At 34.9% G+C, this 22,896-nt stretch overlaps 1 protein-coding gene across 3 annotated transcripts in view; it reads left to right on the plus strand.

The window, feature by feature from the left end:
* The window catches only part of LOC128237322 (E3 ubiquitin-protein ligase rnf213-alpha-like), a 117,082-nt gene extending 99,516 nt beyond the window's left edge, over positions 1-17,566 (plus strand). For all 3 annotated transcript variants that reach the window (XM_052952729.1, XM_052952731.1, XM_052952730.1), the window contains exons 74-97: positions 1,133-1,259; positions 1,420-1,688; positions 1,827-1,944; positions 2,132-2,248; positions 2,542-2,652; positions 2,988-3,041; positions 3,204-3,395; positions 4,647-4,740; positions 5,451-5,485; positions 6,515-6,612; positions 7,344-7,488; positions 9,155-9,326; positions 9,476-9,576; positions 10,026-10,083; positions 10,389-10,585; positions 11,459-11,588; positions 11,903-11,989; positions 12,209-12,398; positions 12,724-12,952; positions 13,176-13,250; positions 13,524-13,715; positions 15,648-15,746; positions 16,346-16,545; positions 16,888-17,566. In XM_052952729.1, coding sequence (XP_052808689.1) covers positions 1,133-1,259; positions 1,420-1,688; positions 1,827-1,944; positions 2,132-2,248; positions 2,542-2,652; positions 2,988-3,041; positions 3,204-3,395; positions 4,647-4,740; positions 5,451-5,485; positions 6,515-6,612; positions 7,344-7,488; positions 9,155-9,326; positions 9,476-9,576; positions 10,026-10,083; positions 10,389-10,585; positions 11,459-11,588; positions 11,903-11,989; positions 12,209-12,398; positions 12,724-12,952; positions 13,176-13,250; positions 13,524-13,715; positions 15,648-15,746; positions 16,346-16,545; positions 16,888-17,053 — 3,256 coding nt within the window. In that variant the 3' untranslated portion in view covers positions 17,054-17,566. The remainder of the gene's footprint in view (positions 1-1,132; positions 1,260-1,419; positions 1,689-1,826; positions 1,945-2,131; positions 2,249-2,541; positions 2,653-2,987; positions 3,042-3,203; positions 3,396-4,646; positions 4,741-5,450; positions 5,486-6,514; positions 6,613-7,343; positions 7,489-9,154; positions 9,327-9,475; positions 9,577-10,025; positions 10,084-10,388; positions 10,586-11,458; positions 11,589-11,902; positions 11,990-12,208; positions 12,399-12,723; positions 12,953-13,175; positions 13,251-13,523; positions 13,716-15,647; positions 15,747-16,345; positions 16,546-16,887) is intronic.
* The last annotated feature ends 5,330 nt before the right edge of the window (positions 17,567-22,896 follow it).

Below are 22,896 nucleotides of genomic sequence, written 5' to 3' on the forward strand. Positions count from 1 at the left end.
TAATTGAAAGACTTGCGCCATTGTTTGGGTTGGCTGGTGGGAGGGCAGCATCAAAGTCACCTTATGTATCAAATAATTTTAGTTAGGTTTGACATAAAGAGACCAAACTTGGTATTATTACATCATTATTGTATTCTAAGTCAAAGCGGCGTAGTCGAGCGCGCTGTCTTACGACGGCTCTTGTTTATGGAGTTCTGGAGTTACTTCAAATTTGCTTAAATATGATGTCAAGGTTTTCATATCTGAATGTTTTTGTTACACATGATTTACACTATAAAATAAATGTTAAGCTTGACTTTGGTTAGAAACAAATACTTTTTGATGATGTAAAGGCCCCTTTGCAACGTAAACTTTCCCGAAAATACTGTGTCTAGACAATAGGTCATTTAAAGGGAAATATTTAGATGATTTTTGGTTCAGGCGTTTAAAACCTTGAAATACTGATCAGGTTTCACTTGGTTATAAACCATTATTTTAACGTAGTAATAACTACTCAAAGGGCTGACGGATTTTAAAGCAATTTAAAATAGTTTATATGAATAAAGTATAAAGTATGGTTCATGAATTATTTTTCTGTCATATATGTTTGACGTACTAAATGTAAGAAATAATAAAATCCTTCAACAAAATTTCACCCGAAAACAATCCTGTACGGGTTTTTGTGCCGAGACGGCACCATGTTTAGAGCAAAGTAATATTATGGACGTTTTACAACGCCAAAGGCATGAACTTCCTGTTAAAACCAACTAAGTTTTTGAATGGGGAAACACATTTGTTTACCAATCTGTAGGCTTTCCCTGCTTTTATTCCCCCAGAGTTGTGGAGAGGAAAACTACATAGGTTTAATCAATCAACGGTAATGCCCTTTTCAATGTTTTCAAAATGTCTAGGCAAATTTTAGGTGTGTGCGAATCCTTTGTAAAAGCATTACTTCGTGTGATACCAAGTATGGTTTGTTGTTAAGATGAAAATTGATCTGAAAATAAATGCTTAATTACTTTGCAAAGTAAAAGTTGAGTTCAAATGCTATAATTTCTCGTACAATGAAACTTCGTTTTTATACTTGTTGTAGGTTTTCTAATTGTGTGTTTAAAGGTAGATGCTTGATGAATGATTCAATATTTACTTATAGTGAAGAGGAATTTGTAAAAGAAAGCCTGAACGGATACATGGAGCATGCTAAAAGTTTTTTTAGAGAAGAACCAACGCAACAACAGGACCTAATAGACCTTAGTCTACTTATCGTTCAGTGTTTAGAGGTATGCGCATAGATAAATAATGTTCTAGACTTTAACAGGAACGTTTATGTCACATATCAATTGACCTGTTAGTTTTGCTGACTTGTACTTGGTTTAAAAAAAATATCGTTATTTCGAATGGAAATGGTCTTTACATACTTGTACTACAATACTCATTCAGGATACAATGCTTCAACAATGGCACAGACAACACATGAATAGTTGGTCTTATATCATCCGCCTTCTAGAAACTGCTGGAGTTGACAATCAACTGACGATCGAGAAACTGTATAGTATCGCAAGCACACGTGTTGGCCTTTCACAAGCTGCAAGAGTGATTGCCGACATTGTGAATGCAGGAACCGAGGTTCAGACACCTACCACTGAACAGCGAAGTGTTATTGCCTCTGCAAAACGACTCTGCATAGATTCTCAGTTGAAATGGCCAAAGTAATTCTAAATGATGCTCTTTTTACTTTCTGTATTTATGTTACGGACCAAAATTGCCTCGGGTCATGTTTTATACCAACTAAATAGATGCTTGCACAGCCTTAATATACTATATAAGAACTGATGTACCATCTTCAGAATATTCCTAGTAAAGCACCTGTGTCGCTGCTACGGTATTGACGTTTACCAATCCCTGTGTCGACATCCTACCACGCTGCTGAGGTGGATTGTGATTGAGGAGTTGGAAAGAGATCAGGTAACAAGGGCATTTTAGATTATGAATCAATCAGCCTTTTTGAGATATTGTTATAGCCATAGTGTTTTCATTGTCATCTTGCTTGTTGGAGTCATGCTAAAACTGTAATTTTGCCCAGTACTAATTAAGCAAGACCCATCACTGTCCGAAAACAATAGATGAGATTTATTTGTGTGTGTTTTTGTAGACACAAGAGGTGTCAGACCGCTATGTTGTGTGTGGTGATGGTTATGTAAAGATCAGGGAGGCACTGTCACAAGTTATGCTGGGAGAGGACATCAGCACACTGGAAGATCAACTACAGGTACATGCTAGTAGAGTTGTGGGGTTTTAATTTAATCTTAATTTTAAAAGGTGTTAAATGTTAATTTGATGTTGTTAGTGTTCAGAATGTTCTTCTCCCTTTTTCTGAGTGTAACAAGTGGTGCTCATGAATGAGCACTTTAATATTCATGAAGATTATAAGTAGTCCTACTGAGTAAAGCCATTCCATGCTTGAAAAAAATGTTTAAGCAGATATTCATAAAACTCATAAATTCTTTGACATTATTTTCATTACACATGTAATTACTATAACAATAAAATGTTGTTTTGTAGGAGGTCCGCACATCAGGAGGTCCTGTCGATACATGTCTACAGCTAGCTGTGCATAGAGAGATAACCTGCTCATATGTCCGTTCAGTAGAAAAAAGAACGACCACACCAGAGGTAGAATTTGGCAAGATATTACTTAAATTAAAATAGGATAATTGTCTCATAAAAATGATTTTGCAAATGACATGTCACATATCATCGCCGTTTGTTACAGATGACTATTAGTCAGTCTTTTCATTCTATAAAAGTACATGCTTTAGGTAATTAATAAATAATGTTTTGTTTTTTTCAACATATGAGCATGACATATTTTTTGTTCGTTTGTGTCGTATTAAATATCAAATAAATTTGATCTGCTTTTTCATACAAGTCATCTGTAGCATAAATAATAAATAAAACAAATAATGTAACCAAATAATTGTAACATTTTTCTTTAAAACATTTTGCAGTCACTCCAAATGATAACAACGTTTCTCGAAGAAACGCAAAATCGCCGAAATAAGGTAAGTTTGGTTCAATTGCAATAATTGTTTTGTCAAAATACAAAAAACTAGGTTAACTCATCTCCAAACCTTGTCCAACATATCTTACATCCTTAAAAACATATGCTGTATGTAAAATACATTACCTGTTACCTTTTTGATTGTGTATTTCATATTCTTTAGCCATTATTGCGCCTCATGATGAACAACTCACTAGAACCAAGATACTTGGTGACAGCTCAGGGGTCTGATACAAGACGACAAGGCGTTCAATGCTTGATCATGCATTTTATGACGGTGTTGTCACAACTCAATGGAGGCAGAACCCTTCTCCATCTATTTCTTGCAATGATTCGAGGGGATCAGGCTATACGGGTATAGTTTCAGCTTGCGCTTTGCACTTACTGATTTCCATGCATCTAAAATTGTTGACGACAACATCAATATATTGTGTAAATGGGGTGGTTTCATCAGAATCCTTGGTCCAATATTTCAGTTAGGAAGTGCAGCACTACTGTTAAAATATTTCATAGGTACGGAATCGCTCCTAGGAGTCTTAATAAAATAATCCCCTGTTCTTTAAGAAAATCATCTACCTTATGCGATTCTTGGGCATAATAAATGACAATGTCAACTTTGTTTTCACTGATTTTTAGCTCGTCCGTTTTTTATTCTGTTCGTTCCGATTAATAATGTATGGGCATAATATCTCGGACAATTTCGATAACCACACATATTGCTTGAGTCACTCGGAGTTGTCAACCTTTAAAATACCTACAACCGTCAGCCAGCCATATCCCTCTTGTCCCCCAAGAGATGACCACTCTTTAATTTAAGTAAATACCCACAATAGGTCTGGTCCGATCAATCACTTCAGAAGCCTTTGTCCAGTCATCACAATTTTGGTCAAATTGTATATAGGCATAACATCTCCAACGATTTCGATAACCAGCCATATCGCTTATAGTCATCCAAGAGTTATCTCCCTTTAATTACAGTAGTTACCAAAAATATGTCTTGTCGGATCAAGAACTTATAAGCCTCTGTCCAATCATCACCAAATTTGGTGAGAATGATTTTGGGCAGTGTCTTATTACTAAATTCGGCTTAACGTTCAACAACTTTACCAACTTGGTGTCCTAAAAAGAGGATGGGCGTAATTTGTGATAGTCGGCGTCTTGTCTTTGAATAAAAATGATAGAATTTTAATAAAAATGATAAAATGATAAACTTGGTGACGGCAACTTCGTAATATTCTTTCCACTTTACCACTTTGTCATATCTAAAAAACGTTTAAGATATTCGAATGATAGGTGATACACATATTGCCAGAGAAAAGATGCCCATTTATAGCAAAGCTCATAACTCTTAATCTGATTTTATCTTTTTATTACCCTTGTTTGACTGTGGAAATAAACAAAAACAACGACACTCGCATTTCATCTAAGTGGTATATATGCAAGATATATGACTATTTAGTAAATTAAAAATTATCATGTTTTATTTTTCAGCGTTTATTATTATTGAGAACTTTATGCTTACTAAAGGAATAAACAATATGTGCTGATGCTTACTTATTTATTGTTGCTCATATCATCTATAAACAGCATATAACTTTTCTATTAGGGTATGTTTTTGCCGACAATGCCACAAGATGATTTTGCTGAAATCCAGGAAGCTATGCTGGCCAATCGTGGAGATGAAAATCCAGTCTTCTACCGTATGTATATTGTGTATTTAGTGATACATGATTATTTCCTGAAAACTTAACTAGCAGGGTCTTTTTACCACTTATGGGGAAGACACCCGGCCCTTTTTATGGGAAAAAATCAGGGTACTTTTTCAAACATTTGGGAACAAATGGTGTAAAATATGAATAAAACAGTTACTATGTCACTCAGAAACATCAAGTAATGAATCATGACATTTTTATTATATATTTATTTTCTAAATGGGGAAATGCAGAGACTACTTTTTGAAAGTAACATAGTCTTTACCTAGGGAAACATTAAAACAGTGTAAAAAGGCTGTGAATAGGTTTGCAATTTCAGATAATTCACATGACCTAATTTAAGCAAATAAATGTGTAAATAAATACACATCCTGGAGTAATATATATATATATATATATGTCCCTGGTACAGTCAGAATTATAACTATTAAACATTATTTAAAATGAAACTAGGGTTTCTTAAGTTCATGATTAATCCAGAATCTAAAACAGTAGGATGTACCTTGAAATAAAATTAAATTATGACTTAGAACACAATTTTATCAGAGTTCTAAGACCTTTTGCTCTGTGTTGGACACGAATTCCTCATATTCAAACAGACTCCCAATTTGTTCCAGGCTTGACAAATTATCAGCTGTTAGATCCCCTGTGAAATTTTAAGCTTTTATTGTTTTTATTCATGCTTTCTTTCTTTTCAGGCTGTCCAAATGGACACGCGTATGTGATTGGAAATGTAAGTTAAATCTTAAAGAGTATTTCACAGAAGTTATTTAGATGATTCTACATATTAATAACGCTTGTCAAAAATGCAAACACTTCCTACCCTTTTGAAAGGAAATTATTGATAAAAAGAAAATTAAAAAAAAAATGTGTACAATTTTATTATTTATATGAATTCCAAATTTTGAAAGTTCACTGCTCTAATTAAAAAGCACAAACTCGTGTTTGCTCAAGACTTGTTTCAGGAACATGACAAATGCACCCGAAAGGCCTCGTTGGACAGATAGCAAATTAATATTTTGCTCTGTATGGACACATAAGATTGAATATGTAATATATTTTCATGATGACCTACTAGACCTTCCCATGATGCTTGGAAATAAATATTAATCTGTAACAATTTTAAAGATCATCGTATTTAAATATTTATGCAAATAGTAAGTCACTGTAAGGTGGAGTGTATGTCAACTCGTCTCCGGGCATAAGCGTTCCTAAGTTATTGATCGGAAACAGAGTTTAAGCTTAAGGTTATAACAACTTTGACCTTTGACCCACTGACCTTAAAATCAACAGGATTCAACTACTGGCCATTACCAACGTCCCTACATACTCTAAGATTCCTTGACCTAAGCGTTCTTCAGTTATTGATCGGAAACGGGTTTCAGTTTGATGTCACCATGACCATGACCGTTTAACCACTGACCTCAAATCAAAAGGATTCACCTGCAGGTTATAACCAACCTTCAGTTAGTGGTTTTCAATAATTGATATTCGCGGGGACGGACAGACGGTCCGATTCCTATATGCTGTCAGTCATGGGTATAAAAAGGTTGATATATTGTAAAAGCCTGGGTGACATTGTTGTTGGCGTCGTTGTAGCGCCAAAACGATAACCTTGGCCACGACTAAAAAAATATTCTAATGAAACTTGGTACACATTGCTAGAGATTATCGTACATGAAACACCCATAACTCTTACCCTGTTAGGTGATGAATGATGCATTTGTAATAAGATTTTTTTTTAATGTTTGATGTATTTTAGTGCGGGAGACCTGCTGTTGTTGGAAAGTGTAAAGAGTGTGGGGCGGATATCGGTGGTCATGGTTACCAGGCTATGCCGGGAAATGTTTTGCACACTGGGTAATTGACTGAGTTTTATTTTACCATTGTCATGTTGTTTTTTTGTGTGGTAGACCATATCGAGTTGCAAAATGTAAAGATTGCGGTGCGGATATTGGCCGTAAATAAACACGCTTGGTATTTAATATCAGTATTTAAGAAATATTACATAATACTGAGGGTCATAAGACATAATACATACCGGCCAGTCAGTTCCCAAAGGTGAAGCCAAGGTTTATTCGCCTTCGGGGCGGACTGGTCCGTCCATTTATTGTCGTATGGCCCGAAGTGGTGTGTTATACTTCTTATATTATACCAAACATTTTATACTACCATTTAAAATTTTCAAAGGGCTTTTGTAACGTTATATTGAATAATTCATAAAGCACAATCAACAATTTGTCGTAGTTGTGAAAATCGCAAAGCCGCACTTATCATTCTTAATGACGTCAGCAGTCCATAACATATTTTTGACAGAGATATGCGAAGAAGGGACACATTTATGTAAGGTATAATATTGTTATTTATAAGGAGACAAAAGCCATACAATTTTGGTTGCAAACTCATTTTCCTTTACATGCTATATAATTATGACATTTAAAGTTATGCATGTATGTTTTTGAAAATGAGTTCAATGTTACAATGGTGAAATTTAAATAATAGAAAATGTTATACTTTTTTTTTATATCTGTCAGCCATTAGAAATATGTTTGTACATAAGCACTAAAGTATTGTTACCCACATCCTTGTAGTGGAGACTATACTATTCGTGGCCACATTTTGGGCCGGGCGGTGCCGAATGCGCCTCTACGACCGGAGAGGGAGCTGTCAGCTCTACACTGCTGTGTAATCCGATTACTCCTACACATGTCCATGTTCCTTGGGCCTTCTCAACAGGTTTGTTTTTCAGTTAACTAATGAGTTTTTGAAGTCAGATTATTAGTTGCATTTAACTTTAAAATTCAATCGAAAATCTTGACATCGCATTTTCATCATGTTTGGCCTCATCCAATGGTTGTATTTTAAAAATGAGTCCGACAAGGATATTGCTAAATTGATAAGTATGCTCGTGCTATGCAGAGGGAGACATTTTGTTTTAGATCTGATGGCCATCCGTCTGACCCTTCGTCACACTTTTGGTTTCCATTACTCCTTAACCCCTTTAAGGATTTTCATTAAATCTGGCCACTTCATCAAGACGACGTGCATAACACGCATTTGTCAAAATTTTAACCCTTGTCAGGTCTAATTTCACAGTATAAGGTCAATGAATAGAGCCATGATTGTTTGTTCTCTTTGTGTACGAAAGTAGGTTTTTCCACACAACTTGGGTAAATTGTTAACCATTTTAACACAGCATCCATAACCTACACTCCATGCGTTCTGGCTCAAGTTTAAGTCCTAGCCATATATGTCATGTTGGCTCCGTATCTCCTTAACCCCTGAAAGGATTTTCATGAAATTTGATAAATCTATTTAAAATCTATATAAAAATGTTCACCATTTTGAGACAACGTTTATAACCCACATTTTGAACATGCTGGCTAAGGTATGATATTCTAGCCATAGTGTTTGTGTATACTTTCATGTCTGCTCTGTATCTCTTAACCCTTGAACGATTTTTTAAATATTCACCTCGTCCAGATGAATCGATAAACTCACATTCAAGGTCTGCTAGGTCACGGTCACAGTTCAAGGTCAAAGGTTTAAGCTATATATATATATATGTCCGCTGAAAACCATAACAAATAAAAATTGCACTTACTATCTGTTCAAAACTTAATACAAAACATCGTGGCTACAATAAATTCAAAAAGTACTTTGTAAGGTTCATCGCTATAATCCAATCAATGTTTTTTGACTACATTGAGATTATGAACACCAAGAGAGTAGAGTAATTCAATACACCATGAATTAAGATAACTGCACACTTTTCTGCCTGTTTCACTGTTATATCTACTCAGCTTCTGTTACTTGCCTTCCATGATTTTCATAACGTTGTTTCTAATCTTTATTTTATTGACACAACAAATACCAACCGCCGCTCTAGGTCTCCCAATGCCAGATTTCATGGAACAGAATAAAAAAGCGTAACATTAAGTCACTTTGTACCTTGAATAGTATGAAATTACATGTGCATTCAGTGTAAAGATCCTGTTGAAGTATAAAATATGGTCGCTTATTAACGAAGTCTCCCATCATTGAAGAACGTCGTCAAACCAAGACAGGAGGTTGGTCATGATCTCCAGATGACCCCTGTAATTTTTTAGGTCAGCCGGTCAAAAGTCAAAGCCACAGTGTCATTGGCAACAAAATTGTTATCAGATCAATATAATAGAGAATGCTTGTCCCTACGATCTGCATACGACCCCGAGAGAGGTGAGAGGTTATTTAAGATCTTTAATAACACCATAGACATTTTCTTGACTGCCATTAGTTGTGGAGGGCATATATATTTTTACAAACACCTCTAGGGCGATAATAATGACTATCAGTCTGACAAGACCCAATCGGGGGCACTTGCCATGTGACTTTGACCGTGATTGTCAAACTTTGTTAACAGATGGTTCCGATGGTTCGCCCGAACATAGAGGAAGGCAATATCCGAGAATTCTTCTTAGAGCACATTGAAAACAACATCGTCGACCTACAGAGGGGTCTTGGCCGGAGTGTAGATGACGTCCTATTGCTTATGCACTGTGTCATCCAGAATATAATGGTCAAACATAATGAAGGTATATAACTGGCTAGAAGGCTTACTGGCATGAGTTTATATTATTATAAATGTGTGGCATAGTATGTAATTAATAAATATTTTTTAGGTACTGATTTGCATAGACTCTTGTTATCATATAATGATATTTTTTATAACTTATCTATAAAGGAGGTGCTGTTCGCGGCGACATCGCTCACCTTCAAACCAAACAAGGAAGACAAGCATGGGAACAAAAGTTCTCTTTGATATTCTTGCAGGATGTTTTTCAGGTACATATTATTTGATTTTAAGCTGGTCAGAGTATTGCCATAGCATATCAAGTGTCATTATCGTCAGCATCGTCGTTATTGTGCAATAAATTGAGCCTTTGGAAGTAAATAGAAAACTGCTCAATTATCCATATAAACCTTGTTGCGCGTGCTGAAGGAGACAAAATTAATGAAAATGTATAAAACTGTGGCTTAAATATGTTTTGAATAATGCCCTTGTTCGGCTTCAAACTGGAAGAGTGTCGTAGTTCTTGAGTGAATGCCAAGGCTTTTTCTCGATTATAAAGTGAATATTTATCACTGAAATGTGACTTGAACTGTTTTAAATCTAAAATGGCTAATTTCTTCAAATTTAAGCACATTTGTGAATTTGTGAAAACAAACGGTGGCAAGTTTGTTAAATTGCAACAATGGCTAGTTTTGCAATTTATTCATTTCTTTTTTTACAGAGACTTGACCACCACCTAAAACATTTCAACCAAGTAATTGCTACTGATCAGAGACTAGGTGGGTGCCGATTTAAAAACAATATTATCGTATTATGTTTGTGTTTTTCATTTTAATTTTGTAGTCATATTGATCTTAAAATAGATACATATGAAACTTGGTATACATATTTACGGTGAGAATGGGAAAATGACAAGCCAATTCCATACGTAAGCTATAATACAATAATATTAATTTTATGTCCCTTGATCGATTGAGAAAAATGGGCATTGGCATCATATTGCAGTTCGCTTGCTCCATAAAGTAGTTTTAAAAAAGTCTGTATTGGATTCACAGTAAACACAGCCTTCCTAAATATTTATCAGGTGCCAATCCCCTGATGTGCATTCTATATGAGACGGAAACACAGCAACAGGCCGAGGATCCCAGGCAGCTGGAGGACATTCCCCGTGTATGGCGATACAGAACGCCAATATCCATAGAGCATATGAGACAAGACCTTGAAACTAGGAGTTCGTCAGGAAAGGACAGACTTCCAGTGCTAAGAATGTTCTTGAAACAGGTATTTATTATTTAATATTGAGTATAGTTTGCATTAGATGTGAAAAATGTGGGGTGCTAAGAGTTGTGGTAATGCTCTGAATTGCAAAGCTTACGTTTTGAGCTTGACTATTTAGAGAATGAAAAGGGCTTAACAAGTGATCGGCGTCGACGTCCGGTTAAAGTTTAAGGGCAAGTTGGAATTTTCACTTATTGTACCAAAACCCTTTATTTAATACACATACTCAACGTACTTTACATAGTTGTTTAGGACCATGACACGGTTAGGTAATATCACTCAATATCATCCTTAATACAAAGTATGGCCCTGCTTGACTAAGGAACTTAGGTTACAGTTTGAGGGCACCTTGATATCGGTTTAAGTTTTAGGGCAAGTTGTGATATTCACTAATAACTGCCATACAATTCCTTCAACTCACGTCATACTTCACACAATTGTTGACGGCCATCAAACATTTAGGTTACACAACTCCATATTATCCTTAATACAAATTATGGCCATTGATTGACTTTGTTTGGTCAAAGTTTAGGGGGCAACTTGGGGTTTTAACTGAGATCTCAAATACCATTCATTCAAACACAGTACTTTTTAATTTTATTTTTTTTTACCTTTTTTGGAATGTGTTTGACAGCAACAAATGCTATCATGAATGTATTCATTTCAAACACAAAGTGTCATATAGTCGTGTGTACTGTCCTACGATAGCTCTTGTTTTACTGTATTGTGATAAAAATGTTTACAAAATATATGTTACACATTATACATATACCGGTACAATTTATCAAAGAAATGAAAATTCCATTTATCATAAAAAAGATACTGCACTACTGCACAGAAAAATAATATATCATAATTCTAATACTCTCATTCCAGGACCACATTCTACAGGCCTTACAATTCATTCCAAGTATTCTATGTCTGCAAAGGATATTGCTACAGAAATTCCAAAAGAAATTAGACAAAGCCGAAGCCAACACAATTGTAGTCAAAGACATGATAAAAGGTTTGTTTTTCTTAATTAAACGTTTCTAAACCACCAATACCATACTTGTTCAAGTGTCTGGTTATGTGTGCGCTTATGTTTTAAGGTTTGCTATAAACTAATTTTAAAGGTAATAGGAAATGTCAGGTACATGTATATGATTCGCCCCTTTGATAGTGACAATAAACAATGTGCTCCAGCTTATGAAAAATTGCTCATGATCCAGAACATTCCATAAAGTATAGCCCTGTCTGTTTTTCCATGGGATTTAAATGGAGGAGGTATAATGTAAAATAAATGTAATTCATTGTCTTCTGCTTTATATTTCATTACAGAGCAACATGCTGGCCCGGACACTGAGAAATTGTTGCACGACTTTGCTGAAGCTTGGAATATAACGCGCAAACTACTTGAACTCTATGGTAATTCTTTTGTAATACGTATGTACTGTTATCGTCAAAGAATAGTAAATGGTTGTTAATTATATGTTCAGTGCATATGACATTTTTCTGCTGTACATGTGTTTGATAACTGCAGTCACAGGTCTTTTCAGCTTATTAAACTTGCTTTGTCAGGCAGACTTAAAGAGAATAGTGTTAAATAAGATATAATTGTTTACCCATGTTTCCTGTTTGTTGCAGTCTGTACAACAGAATATGGAAGTATTGTGGTTCCAAAGCATCAGTGTGTTGAGCCAGTTTCCATGGAAACGCCTCTGTCTATTTTCCTCCCAGCAAGCGCTGAAAATGGACTTCGCTCATATGCAATGCTAGATTTGTTATTCAGAAAACAGAATGAATTTTTGGACAGATATTTAAAAGAATCTGGGAGGTAACTGCTTGTGATTGATTTACTAGTATATGGGGACTTCAAACTCGTGTAACTAATGGCATACAGAGGGGTCAAACCATTATGCAGTCTACGGCCACTAGCAGACCCTTATAATCTCGAGAAACTAACAGCAATTATGTGCCGTTATTTAAACTCAAACAGCTGATTCACAATAATACATTGGTTGAACCATGTCTGTCTGTTACAAGTTTGAAATGTGTGCATGTCTGCTTGTGACTGCGATTGGCAAGTATGCATGCTTTGTAGTTGTACAGACTTGTTTACAAGTACACATATATTAAATTAAATTACTCTTTTTTGAAAGGAGGAGCAACTCAATCCAGACAGTGGCCCCGATGGAGGTAACGTCGGCCCACCTGATCAGCTACAACCACGAGCAGGATATCCTACCCCTCGTTCTAGCCAACTGCCAGTACACTTTTGAGATGGGTAAGGGTACAAAGATAGAGTACGACTTTGCTGGGCTCGAACGCCAGATCATGGACAGGTTCCTCTTCTCAAAGTCCAGAATAGACATTGGATATTACTTGCAGGTATACTTACATGCGGTATGATTACAGAAAATAAAGACAGAGTTGGGGGTTTCCAGTAGGTGTTACATTCAATATGTTAATGTTTCTTGTAGTAGTATTTTAATTTTATAAATGTTTATATTATTTTGATTATTGCTTAGATAGTAACTGTTGTATAATAGTTTATTATAGAGCTTTTCAACATAGATTACAGCTGTTTATGCATGCCATTTCTGCCGTTTAGATTGACCAAATGGTTTATCGGACAGAGTTTACAAATGCTGCAGTATTTGAAAAATTGGAAGAAAAAATTCCACAGGTAACAAACTGTACTCCTTGTTTTGATGTATATTTCACCTTAAACATTATTTTGTAGCTTTAGGTGGCTATTGATGAGCAAAAACATGGATAGTTCCATACATGGCTGTCTATGTTCATGCCTTAAGGACCTCATGATTGAATCAGAATATTTTAATGTTTCAACCTAAGTACAAGTCGACCCATTTGAAATGTCTTATCATGAACTAGAATATGAAGAATTATTTGGGTATTTTATAAAAAATATAAATAATTCTGTATATTCATAACTCAGCAAACCTTGGGATTAACTGTAAAGACACAGATAAGCGAAGAGATAAAGAGACTACCAGACCTGTGCCGATTTCTGGACGACCTTGACATAGCCATCAGTTTTCTCAAAACTGCAGGTGGACAGCAATCTGACAGCTTAAACACCTTTATGGTTAAGACACTGCAGATGGAACATGCAATGATAAGTCAGAAGGTTTGTATTAGTTTAAACATATTTAATTTGAATTGTGATGAAGCTTAAGTGTTCAATTTACCTGTGTTCAATGTGACGGTAAAATAAAATCTTAAAAAATAAATAATATATAAAACTCACACAAACACGTTATGTTTTAAAACAACGTTCATATTTAAAAGTTTCGTCGTTATGCCTTTATCAGTAGATTAATAAACAAGCATAGTGATGATATTATAGACAAATTCATATGAACATTAAAGTATTATGGATTACAAGTGATACAATATAGCCTATAAGAAATTGTGTAATAAAAATGAAGATGATGACAAATGTGTGACTCGATTGAATAGTATATAGAAGTTAATTGTTGAGACCATCTGGAAACATAGAATGGGACGTATTCACCAGCAGCGTACGGGCGGGCGTCATCCAGTTTGTTATCCAGTCAATTTATTCAGAAGATTTTTTCCCAGTCAGCACTTAATTTGGTCAGAATGTGTATGGGAATCATATCTCGGACAAGTTCCATAACCAGCGATTTTGCTGGAGTCATTCTAGGGTTATCACCCTTTAATTATAGAACTTTCCTAAAATCGGTCTTGTCTTATCAATAACTTTATAACCGTTTTTGTTTCAATCAAATCCAAATATGATCAGAATGGATATGGGCATAACATCTCTGACAAGGTCGATAATATGGCTTTAAGCATTCAAGAGTTATCGCCCTTCAATTATAAAAATTACCTAATCTCGGTTTTGTCCGATCAATAACTTCAGAATCCTTTGTCCAATCATAACCAAATTTGAAAAAAAAATGTGAGCAAGCATTATAATTAGGACATTACATCTTGGACAACATAGATACACAGCCATATCGAGAGTTAGTCGAGAGTTATCACCCTTATTAAAAGAAATTGCATAAAATGGGTCTTGTCCGATCAAAAACTTAGAAATCATATCATATCTCGGACAAGTTCAATAACCAGCCACATAGCTCTAGTAATTCGAGTGTACTTGCCCTTTAATTTTTTAAATAACTTAAAATCAGTAACGTCTGATCAATAACTTTAGAAGCTCTTGTCCAATGGTCAACTATTTGATCAGAATGTATGGGCGTAATATCTTTGACAGTTTGTTAACCAGCCATATCACTCTATTCACTTGAGTTATCGCCCTTTAAATAGTAAAGTTACCAAAAGTTTAAAGTCAGTCTTGTGTATGGGTATAATATCTTGTTTTCTTTACTCTAATGAATAAAAATCAAACTACAACGGGCAGACAATCGTTTTAACTGAAGTTTGTAGATCCAAGCCGAAATTACTCGTATTCAAAACGGTTACTAAATTTTTTGGCAAAATAGAACATTTTCTACCATATCTTTAAATCTTATTAATATTAGAGCCCTAATTTGCAATTTTGATATCAACGAGCCCTAATTTGCAATTTTGATGTTGATATCAAGTATTTTCTTCACATTTCACGATTTAATCGCTATCTGACATTATAAAACATGAACGAGGACCAATAAGCTGATATGAATCATGACAGTGTTTGATTCCTGGAAGCACAGAGAATATATTTGCGTTGTGGCTCAAACCCACGACCTGTTTTGTGCGAAGCGATTTAAAGGCGATTATTATAAGTGAGAATAAGGATTAAAGACTAAGAATAAGACTACAAATATACTTGTATGTGTCATGTAAAATAAGAATAAGCTCGCAAGCGCTTTACATGTAAATCACTAAAAAATTTGCTAGGTTTGTTCAAATATATGAATTATCCATAGTACGGGATGTAACAAGTTTTATACAAAGTGTTACAAGAAGAATAAGAATTTAGAACTGTTGATATGCCATGTTTTTTAATAGAAGTATAATTATAATAACAGATCCAAATGTTATATTGTTTTGTCAATTATGATATTATTTTCCACCATTTGTATATTTCCAGGCTCGACAGTCATGTGAGTTCCAGCATGCCAGGTCTCTGTGGTTACTGCTGTCATACTTGAAGTCCAAATTTATGGTCGAATATTCCACGTCAAAACAGGTTCACTTTTACAATGACTAGTACTTGGGGCTCTGAAGTTCATGATTAATTCTTAATTAGGGATCGCGAGCTTTGAACTTAAGACTATTGTATAATTGTCAAGATTGATTTCTGCACTGACATTTGCATCAAAAGCGGTAGGTAGTACCTTGAAATAAATATATATTTGCAATAATGACGTTGGAAACAATTTCAAAAAATGTTAGCCCCTTGATCCAGCTTTGGACATGGAAGTATTCGTACTTATACAGACCCTCGGCTACTTTTAATATTGTTGGAACAATTTATTTACATTTGGTCTGTGTTTGTTCAGTTGCCAGGGTTGTGTCCTAAGGCTTTGTAATATACAGTTGTTACAGTTGTATAGTAGTTACATTCTTGTGTCCCTGACCATGCTTTTTTATGCAGCTGGTGTGTTTAGCTATCTTTTTCACATGGACAGTTATTTTCGATATTGACTTAATCATGTCCTGAAAAAATCTTGATATAGTCATTATTTGATACTTTATACAAAAACTATAGTTACATATGAAACTTTTTTACTTTGCTTACATGCATATACACTTTGGTAAAATGAGAACCATCATGTTATCTTTCAGGAAGTGTTTGAGACTCTGCTGGAGCAGTACCATGAAGAGCTGTCCGAAGAGCTGAAGAAATCATTCGGAGTCTACATGAAAACTCTGAGTGTTGATAAGCTTTCTGGCATTTTAGAAATATTGCACGAATTCATGCTCCTACGGATTGCCAGACGTGAAAACACCAGTGACGAGGATTACATTGACAATACTGAGAACAGGTTTGTTATTGCAGTCCGTTTTATATTTAATCGTTGTTAGATTATTACTACATTTTCATGAAAATGAAATTTCCTTTCAGCATACTTAATCATAAAGAATTTTATAAATACTCCTAGAGTCATTATTTTGATTGCAACTGATGGAAGACATGTTAAATTTGCGCTTCTAAATAATTACGATAATAAAGATTATATATAGTATGTTCAAACTTCGTGTATTATTTGAATGTTTTGTCAGAGATTTTCACAAAAGCATAAATTGTGAGCTAATAATTTCTTTTTTCATTATCAATTGTCTATTAACTATCAATTGCTATTTTTAACATCATCTTTGTTTTTCAGGCTTGGTGAACAGCTCTTAACCTATGTAGAATTAATGGAATCTCCATGCCTAGACACGGCAGTTTTGGTGGAATTCCCACAGGAAATACACTTCAAACACAGCGTGTGTACATGGATTATGGGATATACGACGCTTCAAAAGAAAATGGGACAAAGGCGACACTGATAAAGATATTGTAATCGAGGTGCAGATGGAACATTATAGATCAAAGACAAACTTGTGTGTGCCTTGTATGACCCTTGTGATTAAATGACAACCACAGTTAGTGGAATCAACTTTGCGAAATGTTACATATTTATTGTTTTTGTATACAAGATGTCGAGATAGTTATGTATAATGTATAATGTACATGCCATGATAAAGTTTAACAATATGATTTTCTTTAAGACAGTTGCAGAAATTGATAGTTCCAACTTACTACATGTTTTGTGTTTTTTTTGTATTTCTATAAAATCTTTTAATCTGTTAGTACATGGTTCTTTATTTCGCGTGTTTAATGGTTTCAGTTATTGTTTTTGTATCATTAAACATTGTTGCTTATTGGAAGGATTTAGTTATTGCTTGTGTTATTAAGATGTCGGTGTATTTTCATTCCTTTTTTCAGCAAAAAACAGAAATCCATAGCTATGAAGTTTGCTTAGTAGCATTGTTTTGAAGTATATTTAATAGTAGCCTTTTTGTGTGTAAATCTCTTTATATATATATATATATATATATATATATATATATATATATATATATATATATATATATATATATATATATATATAGTATCAACTCGTAAGTTAAAAGTTTGTGTTAACAATCCGTTTCCTTGAATTCCAAAAGTCATTATGACATTTCTTTATTTTTAATAGTATTGCGTTCCGAATAGTGCCATTTATTTATCATGTATGTGAATATTACAGCTTTACATGTTGTTATCACGCTAATTGGACCAACGCATGGTTTTGCGACGACTTCCTATTCCACATTTTAATGTACACAGTGATTATATAAAAAATATATTTAAATGGTTTGTGCTCAGTAATGTACATGTAGTTTTAAACCTTATTTTAAGTGAGCTTGTGCGTGAATGCATGTGTGCGTGTGCATGTGTGCAATATATATGTAGGTGTGTGCTTAATGACTAAATATATAAATTATAATGAGCTTTAGATGGTGAGCTGGTGTATTGGTTCAACTTAATGCTCATTTGCTGTAGAACTCAAAGAATATGCTTTGCACATATTTGTGATGCTGCTGCATATTTGTCTGTGTCTGTCTTTTTGTTACTGTCTCTTTTGTATATCTTTTCCAGACTTTTTTGTGATATGCGGTCATTTGTGAATTTTATTACTCTATAGTTGAAAGTTGTATCTAATGTATTGTTGTTATGATTAAGTTCGCATATAAACAGTGTTGGGTTTTTTAAATATTGATTATGCATGTTCGATTTAATTATGTATATTGAAATATGTAATATGTATCTTGGTAACAACTGATCTGTTTTGTGTTATGTGATTTTGTATTGTTCCCGTACTTTGTATTTTCTAAGTATGTAGAAAAACAGAGTTGTGTGCAAACATGCTTGATATATGATAACTTCCGTGAATGGTTATTATTGCAGAAGGTAGGAAGGCAGTAGGTAAAATCATACTGTGATTTGTACGACTGTGTGCGCTATGTATTTGTGTTAGTTTTTCTGAACAATGTCAACTATAATCCAAACAACCTGTAAGTTTACCTTAAAGGAGTATACTTCAATACTTGATAAGTACTCTAATATGTTGTTTGCGTAGTGCATGTTGTTCTTTTAACTAATTAAATGTTAGCAATGTATGTTTTATTCGTGTGGTATGTTATGTTCATTATATATGAATATATGTAATATATGTGAACGCATAATATAAAATTGCTCACTGTATACTAATTTAATGCTTTAACCACACAATTTCATAGCGTACTTACAAGGGAGTACCCAAGATTTTGCATTGGACGGATGCCCTTAAATTGATCCATATGTAATTATCCAATATACCAATATACATATTGTAAATGATACTAGATGTGTAATGATGATTATTTTGTTCCATTCTTATGTTGCCGTGTTAGGAGTTCAGTTTGGGACTTGCATTTGTTTCATAATTTGAGTAGCCACATGAACTGTATTGAGCCATATAACTGCAAATATATGTATTGTTAATATAAAATGATGATTTAGAACGGTGCCTTAATTATGAGCAGGTCTGTTTACTATTATGCTTTATGTTAAAAAATACCATTCATGTATGTGAATGTCATCAAGTCAACACTGTTTGTGATCATGCTTATACATTTTGTTTTAGCTCCATTATGCTTTCTAAATACAGTATTATTATTTATATATTTTGTTAACATTTTCATGTAAGTTTTATTGAATGCATACACCTGTTAGTGCGTGTGTCTTTTTGGACGAAAACTGTTCATGAATACTGAATGCTTGTTTCATGTGTGAATAAATCAGTTACATTCATCTTCGTTTTCTGTTGTCGACGAGTACAGTTCACGTGTAACCCTAGATGGGTTTTAATTGACACGCCCAATATAAATCGGCATTACAGATGTTATTCGCCTATATACTACAGATTAGATCCTGTTTGGATATCTTGGGATGGGTTTTGTTATAGACACCATTTTCCAAACAACATTTGGACTATGGCAGTGAAATATAATTGAGTATGTCACATATGCGGCAAAAGCGATTTATAATGCGATATTAGGCAAGGTCACTGAATCTGAAAAAAACAACACTTTTGAAGACTTGCTTTGTGAAAAGTCTTAGAGTTGACCCAGTCACCAAGTTTTCGACGTATTGCAGTCATTAGAATAGCATACATCTGTGCTTGTCAACAAATACCTCTTCGTCCGGAGATGATTTCATCAAGCTTATGTAAGGCATATTCTGAACCGGTCTTTTAAATTGGATAATCATTGTGAACTTTTAAGTGTTTTTTGTTCTACTTTTTCATCCAATGACCTATTTGTTGACCCCAGATATCAAAATATGAAATTTGTCAGACAAATATGTGTTCTTTGTCTAAATTGCTTAGACTCTCATTTTCCTTTGTGTTTGACCAGACACATAAAACACTTATATGGTGTGGAATTTTGAATTTATACTATGCATGTTGTGAAAGAATTAACTTCCTTTCAGGCACGAGTTTTTTGTTTCCTTTATACTTCGATCCCTCCTCATCCAGGCATACATACACGATGACAGTTGGCTTTCGGTTCTGATAAGTGCAAGGGGATCCATATGTCCAGAACACACAAACTATTTCAACTTGAAGATTTCATTCAAAGAACACGCCGAAAACGCCAAATACGTTGGAGTTACAAACAAGCCTGGACAACGAATGGCAGCAGTATTACCAAAAGATTTATTTGGGGGGATACACAATCAAACCCCGATTGATGCCAAACCTAAAGCATACAATACCTATGTTCGTCCATATTGTATATATGCCTCAACATTCTTGTCCCCCTCCCAAATAAAAAATGCGGTTAAAAGAAGAGCAGCCAGGTTTGTGAAGAATGAAATAAGAAAAACAAGAGCTGTCGTAGGATAGAGCGCTCGACTACGCCGCTTTTTCTTAGAAATAAATACAATAATGATGTTATATGTGCCTGTCAAAAGCAATACAAAACGAATTAAAAAGTAAACAAGAAGTACTTTAGACGCCCCAATCTTCGGGTTCTCGTCCAGCGTCGCCACGTTCGTGTTCTTCTCCTAAAATCGAACATGCACACAGGGCATGTGTTGTTTATTGTTTACACGATCATCATACAGAAAATATATTTGTACTATAGATATATAGTTGCGTATATGTTTTTTTTTTAGTTTTTGATTTAATCTCTATTTAATTTCACATAAAAGCCACGCGAAGCGCAATAATATGGAAAAAAAAACTTGCGAAAAGAGTTCGTGCCATAAATTTCAAGATATATAACACGTTTAAACAAATTATAAATATCATATCAAGTTGATAATATAAGATAAATAACATTCTAAGTCAGACTCTGTTCACGATTTAGAGATTGTGTCTCAGTATCAATTTCTTGCAGGATGATTAAAGTGTTTCTATGGCAGTTAGCAGTGTCATGACGTATTGACTAGCGAATATACCCGGCGCCCCCCACCACTCCATCCCCATCCCCTAAAAGCGCCCAAGTTTACTTTTTTATTTCAATATAGAAAAACGCCCAAAATTCATCATTTCGGACTAGAAATTGTTAAAAATTTCTTAGGGGAGTACCCCCTGTCAACAGTTTAAACAGAATTAATTTTGGATCTGAGGAAGGGACGGGAGTCAAAAGGTTTCGGCCTTAAGTTACGCCCCCTATAACATCAAATCCTGGATCCGCCCCTGGTCTTTCTGTAGTAACTCCTCACTTAATATGGTTTGTGGCTAACATATTACATAATTTGTTACCTGGAAGCGATCAAATGCTTTGTAATTGGGGAAGCAAACGTAATAAGCATATTGGTAATACTGCGTACTGTGATCAATGATTTTACATAAATGTAATGTGCCCATGAGCATCGATTGGCTGGTACTAAGCTGCAAGAATCAAGATTACAACGGCAGGGCAAGAGGCGTAGCTATAGTGTATGAGTTCGATGACTTGTTGTAAAAAAAAACTTCAACGATCACTCTTGGAATTCATTTACATAATATATTATATAAGCGTTTTTGAAAGCATTTAAATTCTATTTACGTGTAGGATCAAAATAATGTACCTATACTTAAGAAACAGGAAGTTGGTCCTGAGTGATTGATACATTTGTAGCTATTATCTTACGCTGAATCTCATTTAGAACTATAGAAAAAAAAAAGACAAAGGCCGTAAACACTATATCCTCGAAAATATAGTGTAGTTTGGCCTTTCGGCAAACACCATTTCGGACAGTTGCAGGCGGACAGACGGTCACACCACACACTGTAAGCCGGGACTGGTACACTACTTACACTTTGTCCAAACAAAGTCTACAATTATCAGTGAAATAGTATGTTTGAGTGAAACTGACTGTTCACAATTCCAGCGAAACTAGCTGTAAACTGTTCTAGTGAAACTGTCTGTAAAAGCTCGAGCAAAACGGATTGTTTATTATTCTAGTGAAACCAGCTATAAAACGTTCCAGTGAAACTGACTGGGAAGTCTTGTTTTTAACATTCAGCTGTGTTATATATCAAGCTATGTATGTGCAGTAGCGTTAATGCTAAAAAAATACCCTTTAATCATTTCATTGCATACACGACGAACCATTATGGCAAGGGATGGGAGGAATGAACAATTAATCAAAAGTTGGTACAGGTAGCTCCCTTGCCTGGTGCTCGGCATTTAAAGGGTATGCTTGGAAAAGTGGTGTACCCAGTATTGGTTCAACCCAGGAAAGTTGTATCCCGTGTATTGGTGCTTTACACCGAGCACGTTAAAGAACCATGAGGTTTCTTCGCAAAGAGCTAGGGTATCAAACCCGGATCTTTTGTATCTCACTCTGTTTCTTCAAGTCTTCCAATGTCTGGATTTGACTGCGAATTGCTGTCACTTCTATCGCATGTCACTTATGGCATTTAAACACAATTTAAGTCGTGATGGCGTCACGGCGGTGTCAAGTTATAATGCAGCCAATGGGCGCGGGCAGACCTTGGTAAACTCAAATAAACAAACAAACAATTAGGAATAATTATTGACCCAAAGTGAAACAATAGCAATAATCGATAGAGACGGGACCTAAATTAGCTGTCTTAAAAGTATATCCTCACAACCTTTTTAAGCACATTGACAACCTACTGTACCATTATATAGTCAAATTGAAAGGCGGTTTCCGGTTTTGTACAGGAGAAAGGCGGTATTACGGTTAGGTACCCGATAATGGCATTCAGGTTGGGTACTGAAAAAGACCGAGTACCGGAGAAAGGCGGCATGCAGGCTGGATACTGAAAATGACAGACGGTATTCAGGCCGGGTACCGGATAAAGGCG

The sequence above is a fragment of the Mya arenaria genome, chromosome 6 (genome assembly GCF_026914265.1).
Source record: "Mya arenaria isolate MELC-2E11 chromosome 6, ASM2691426v1".
In the NCBI taxonomy this organism is placed as follows: domain Eukaryota; kingdom Metazoa; phylum Mollusca; class Bivalvia; order Myida; family Myidae; genus Mya; species Mya arenaria.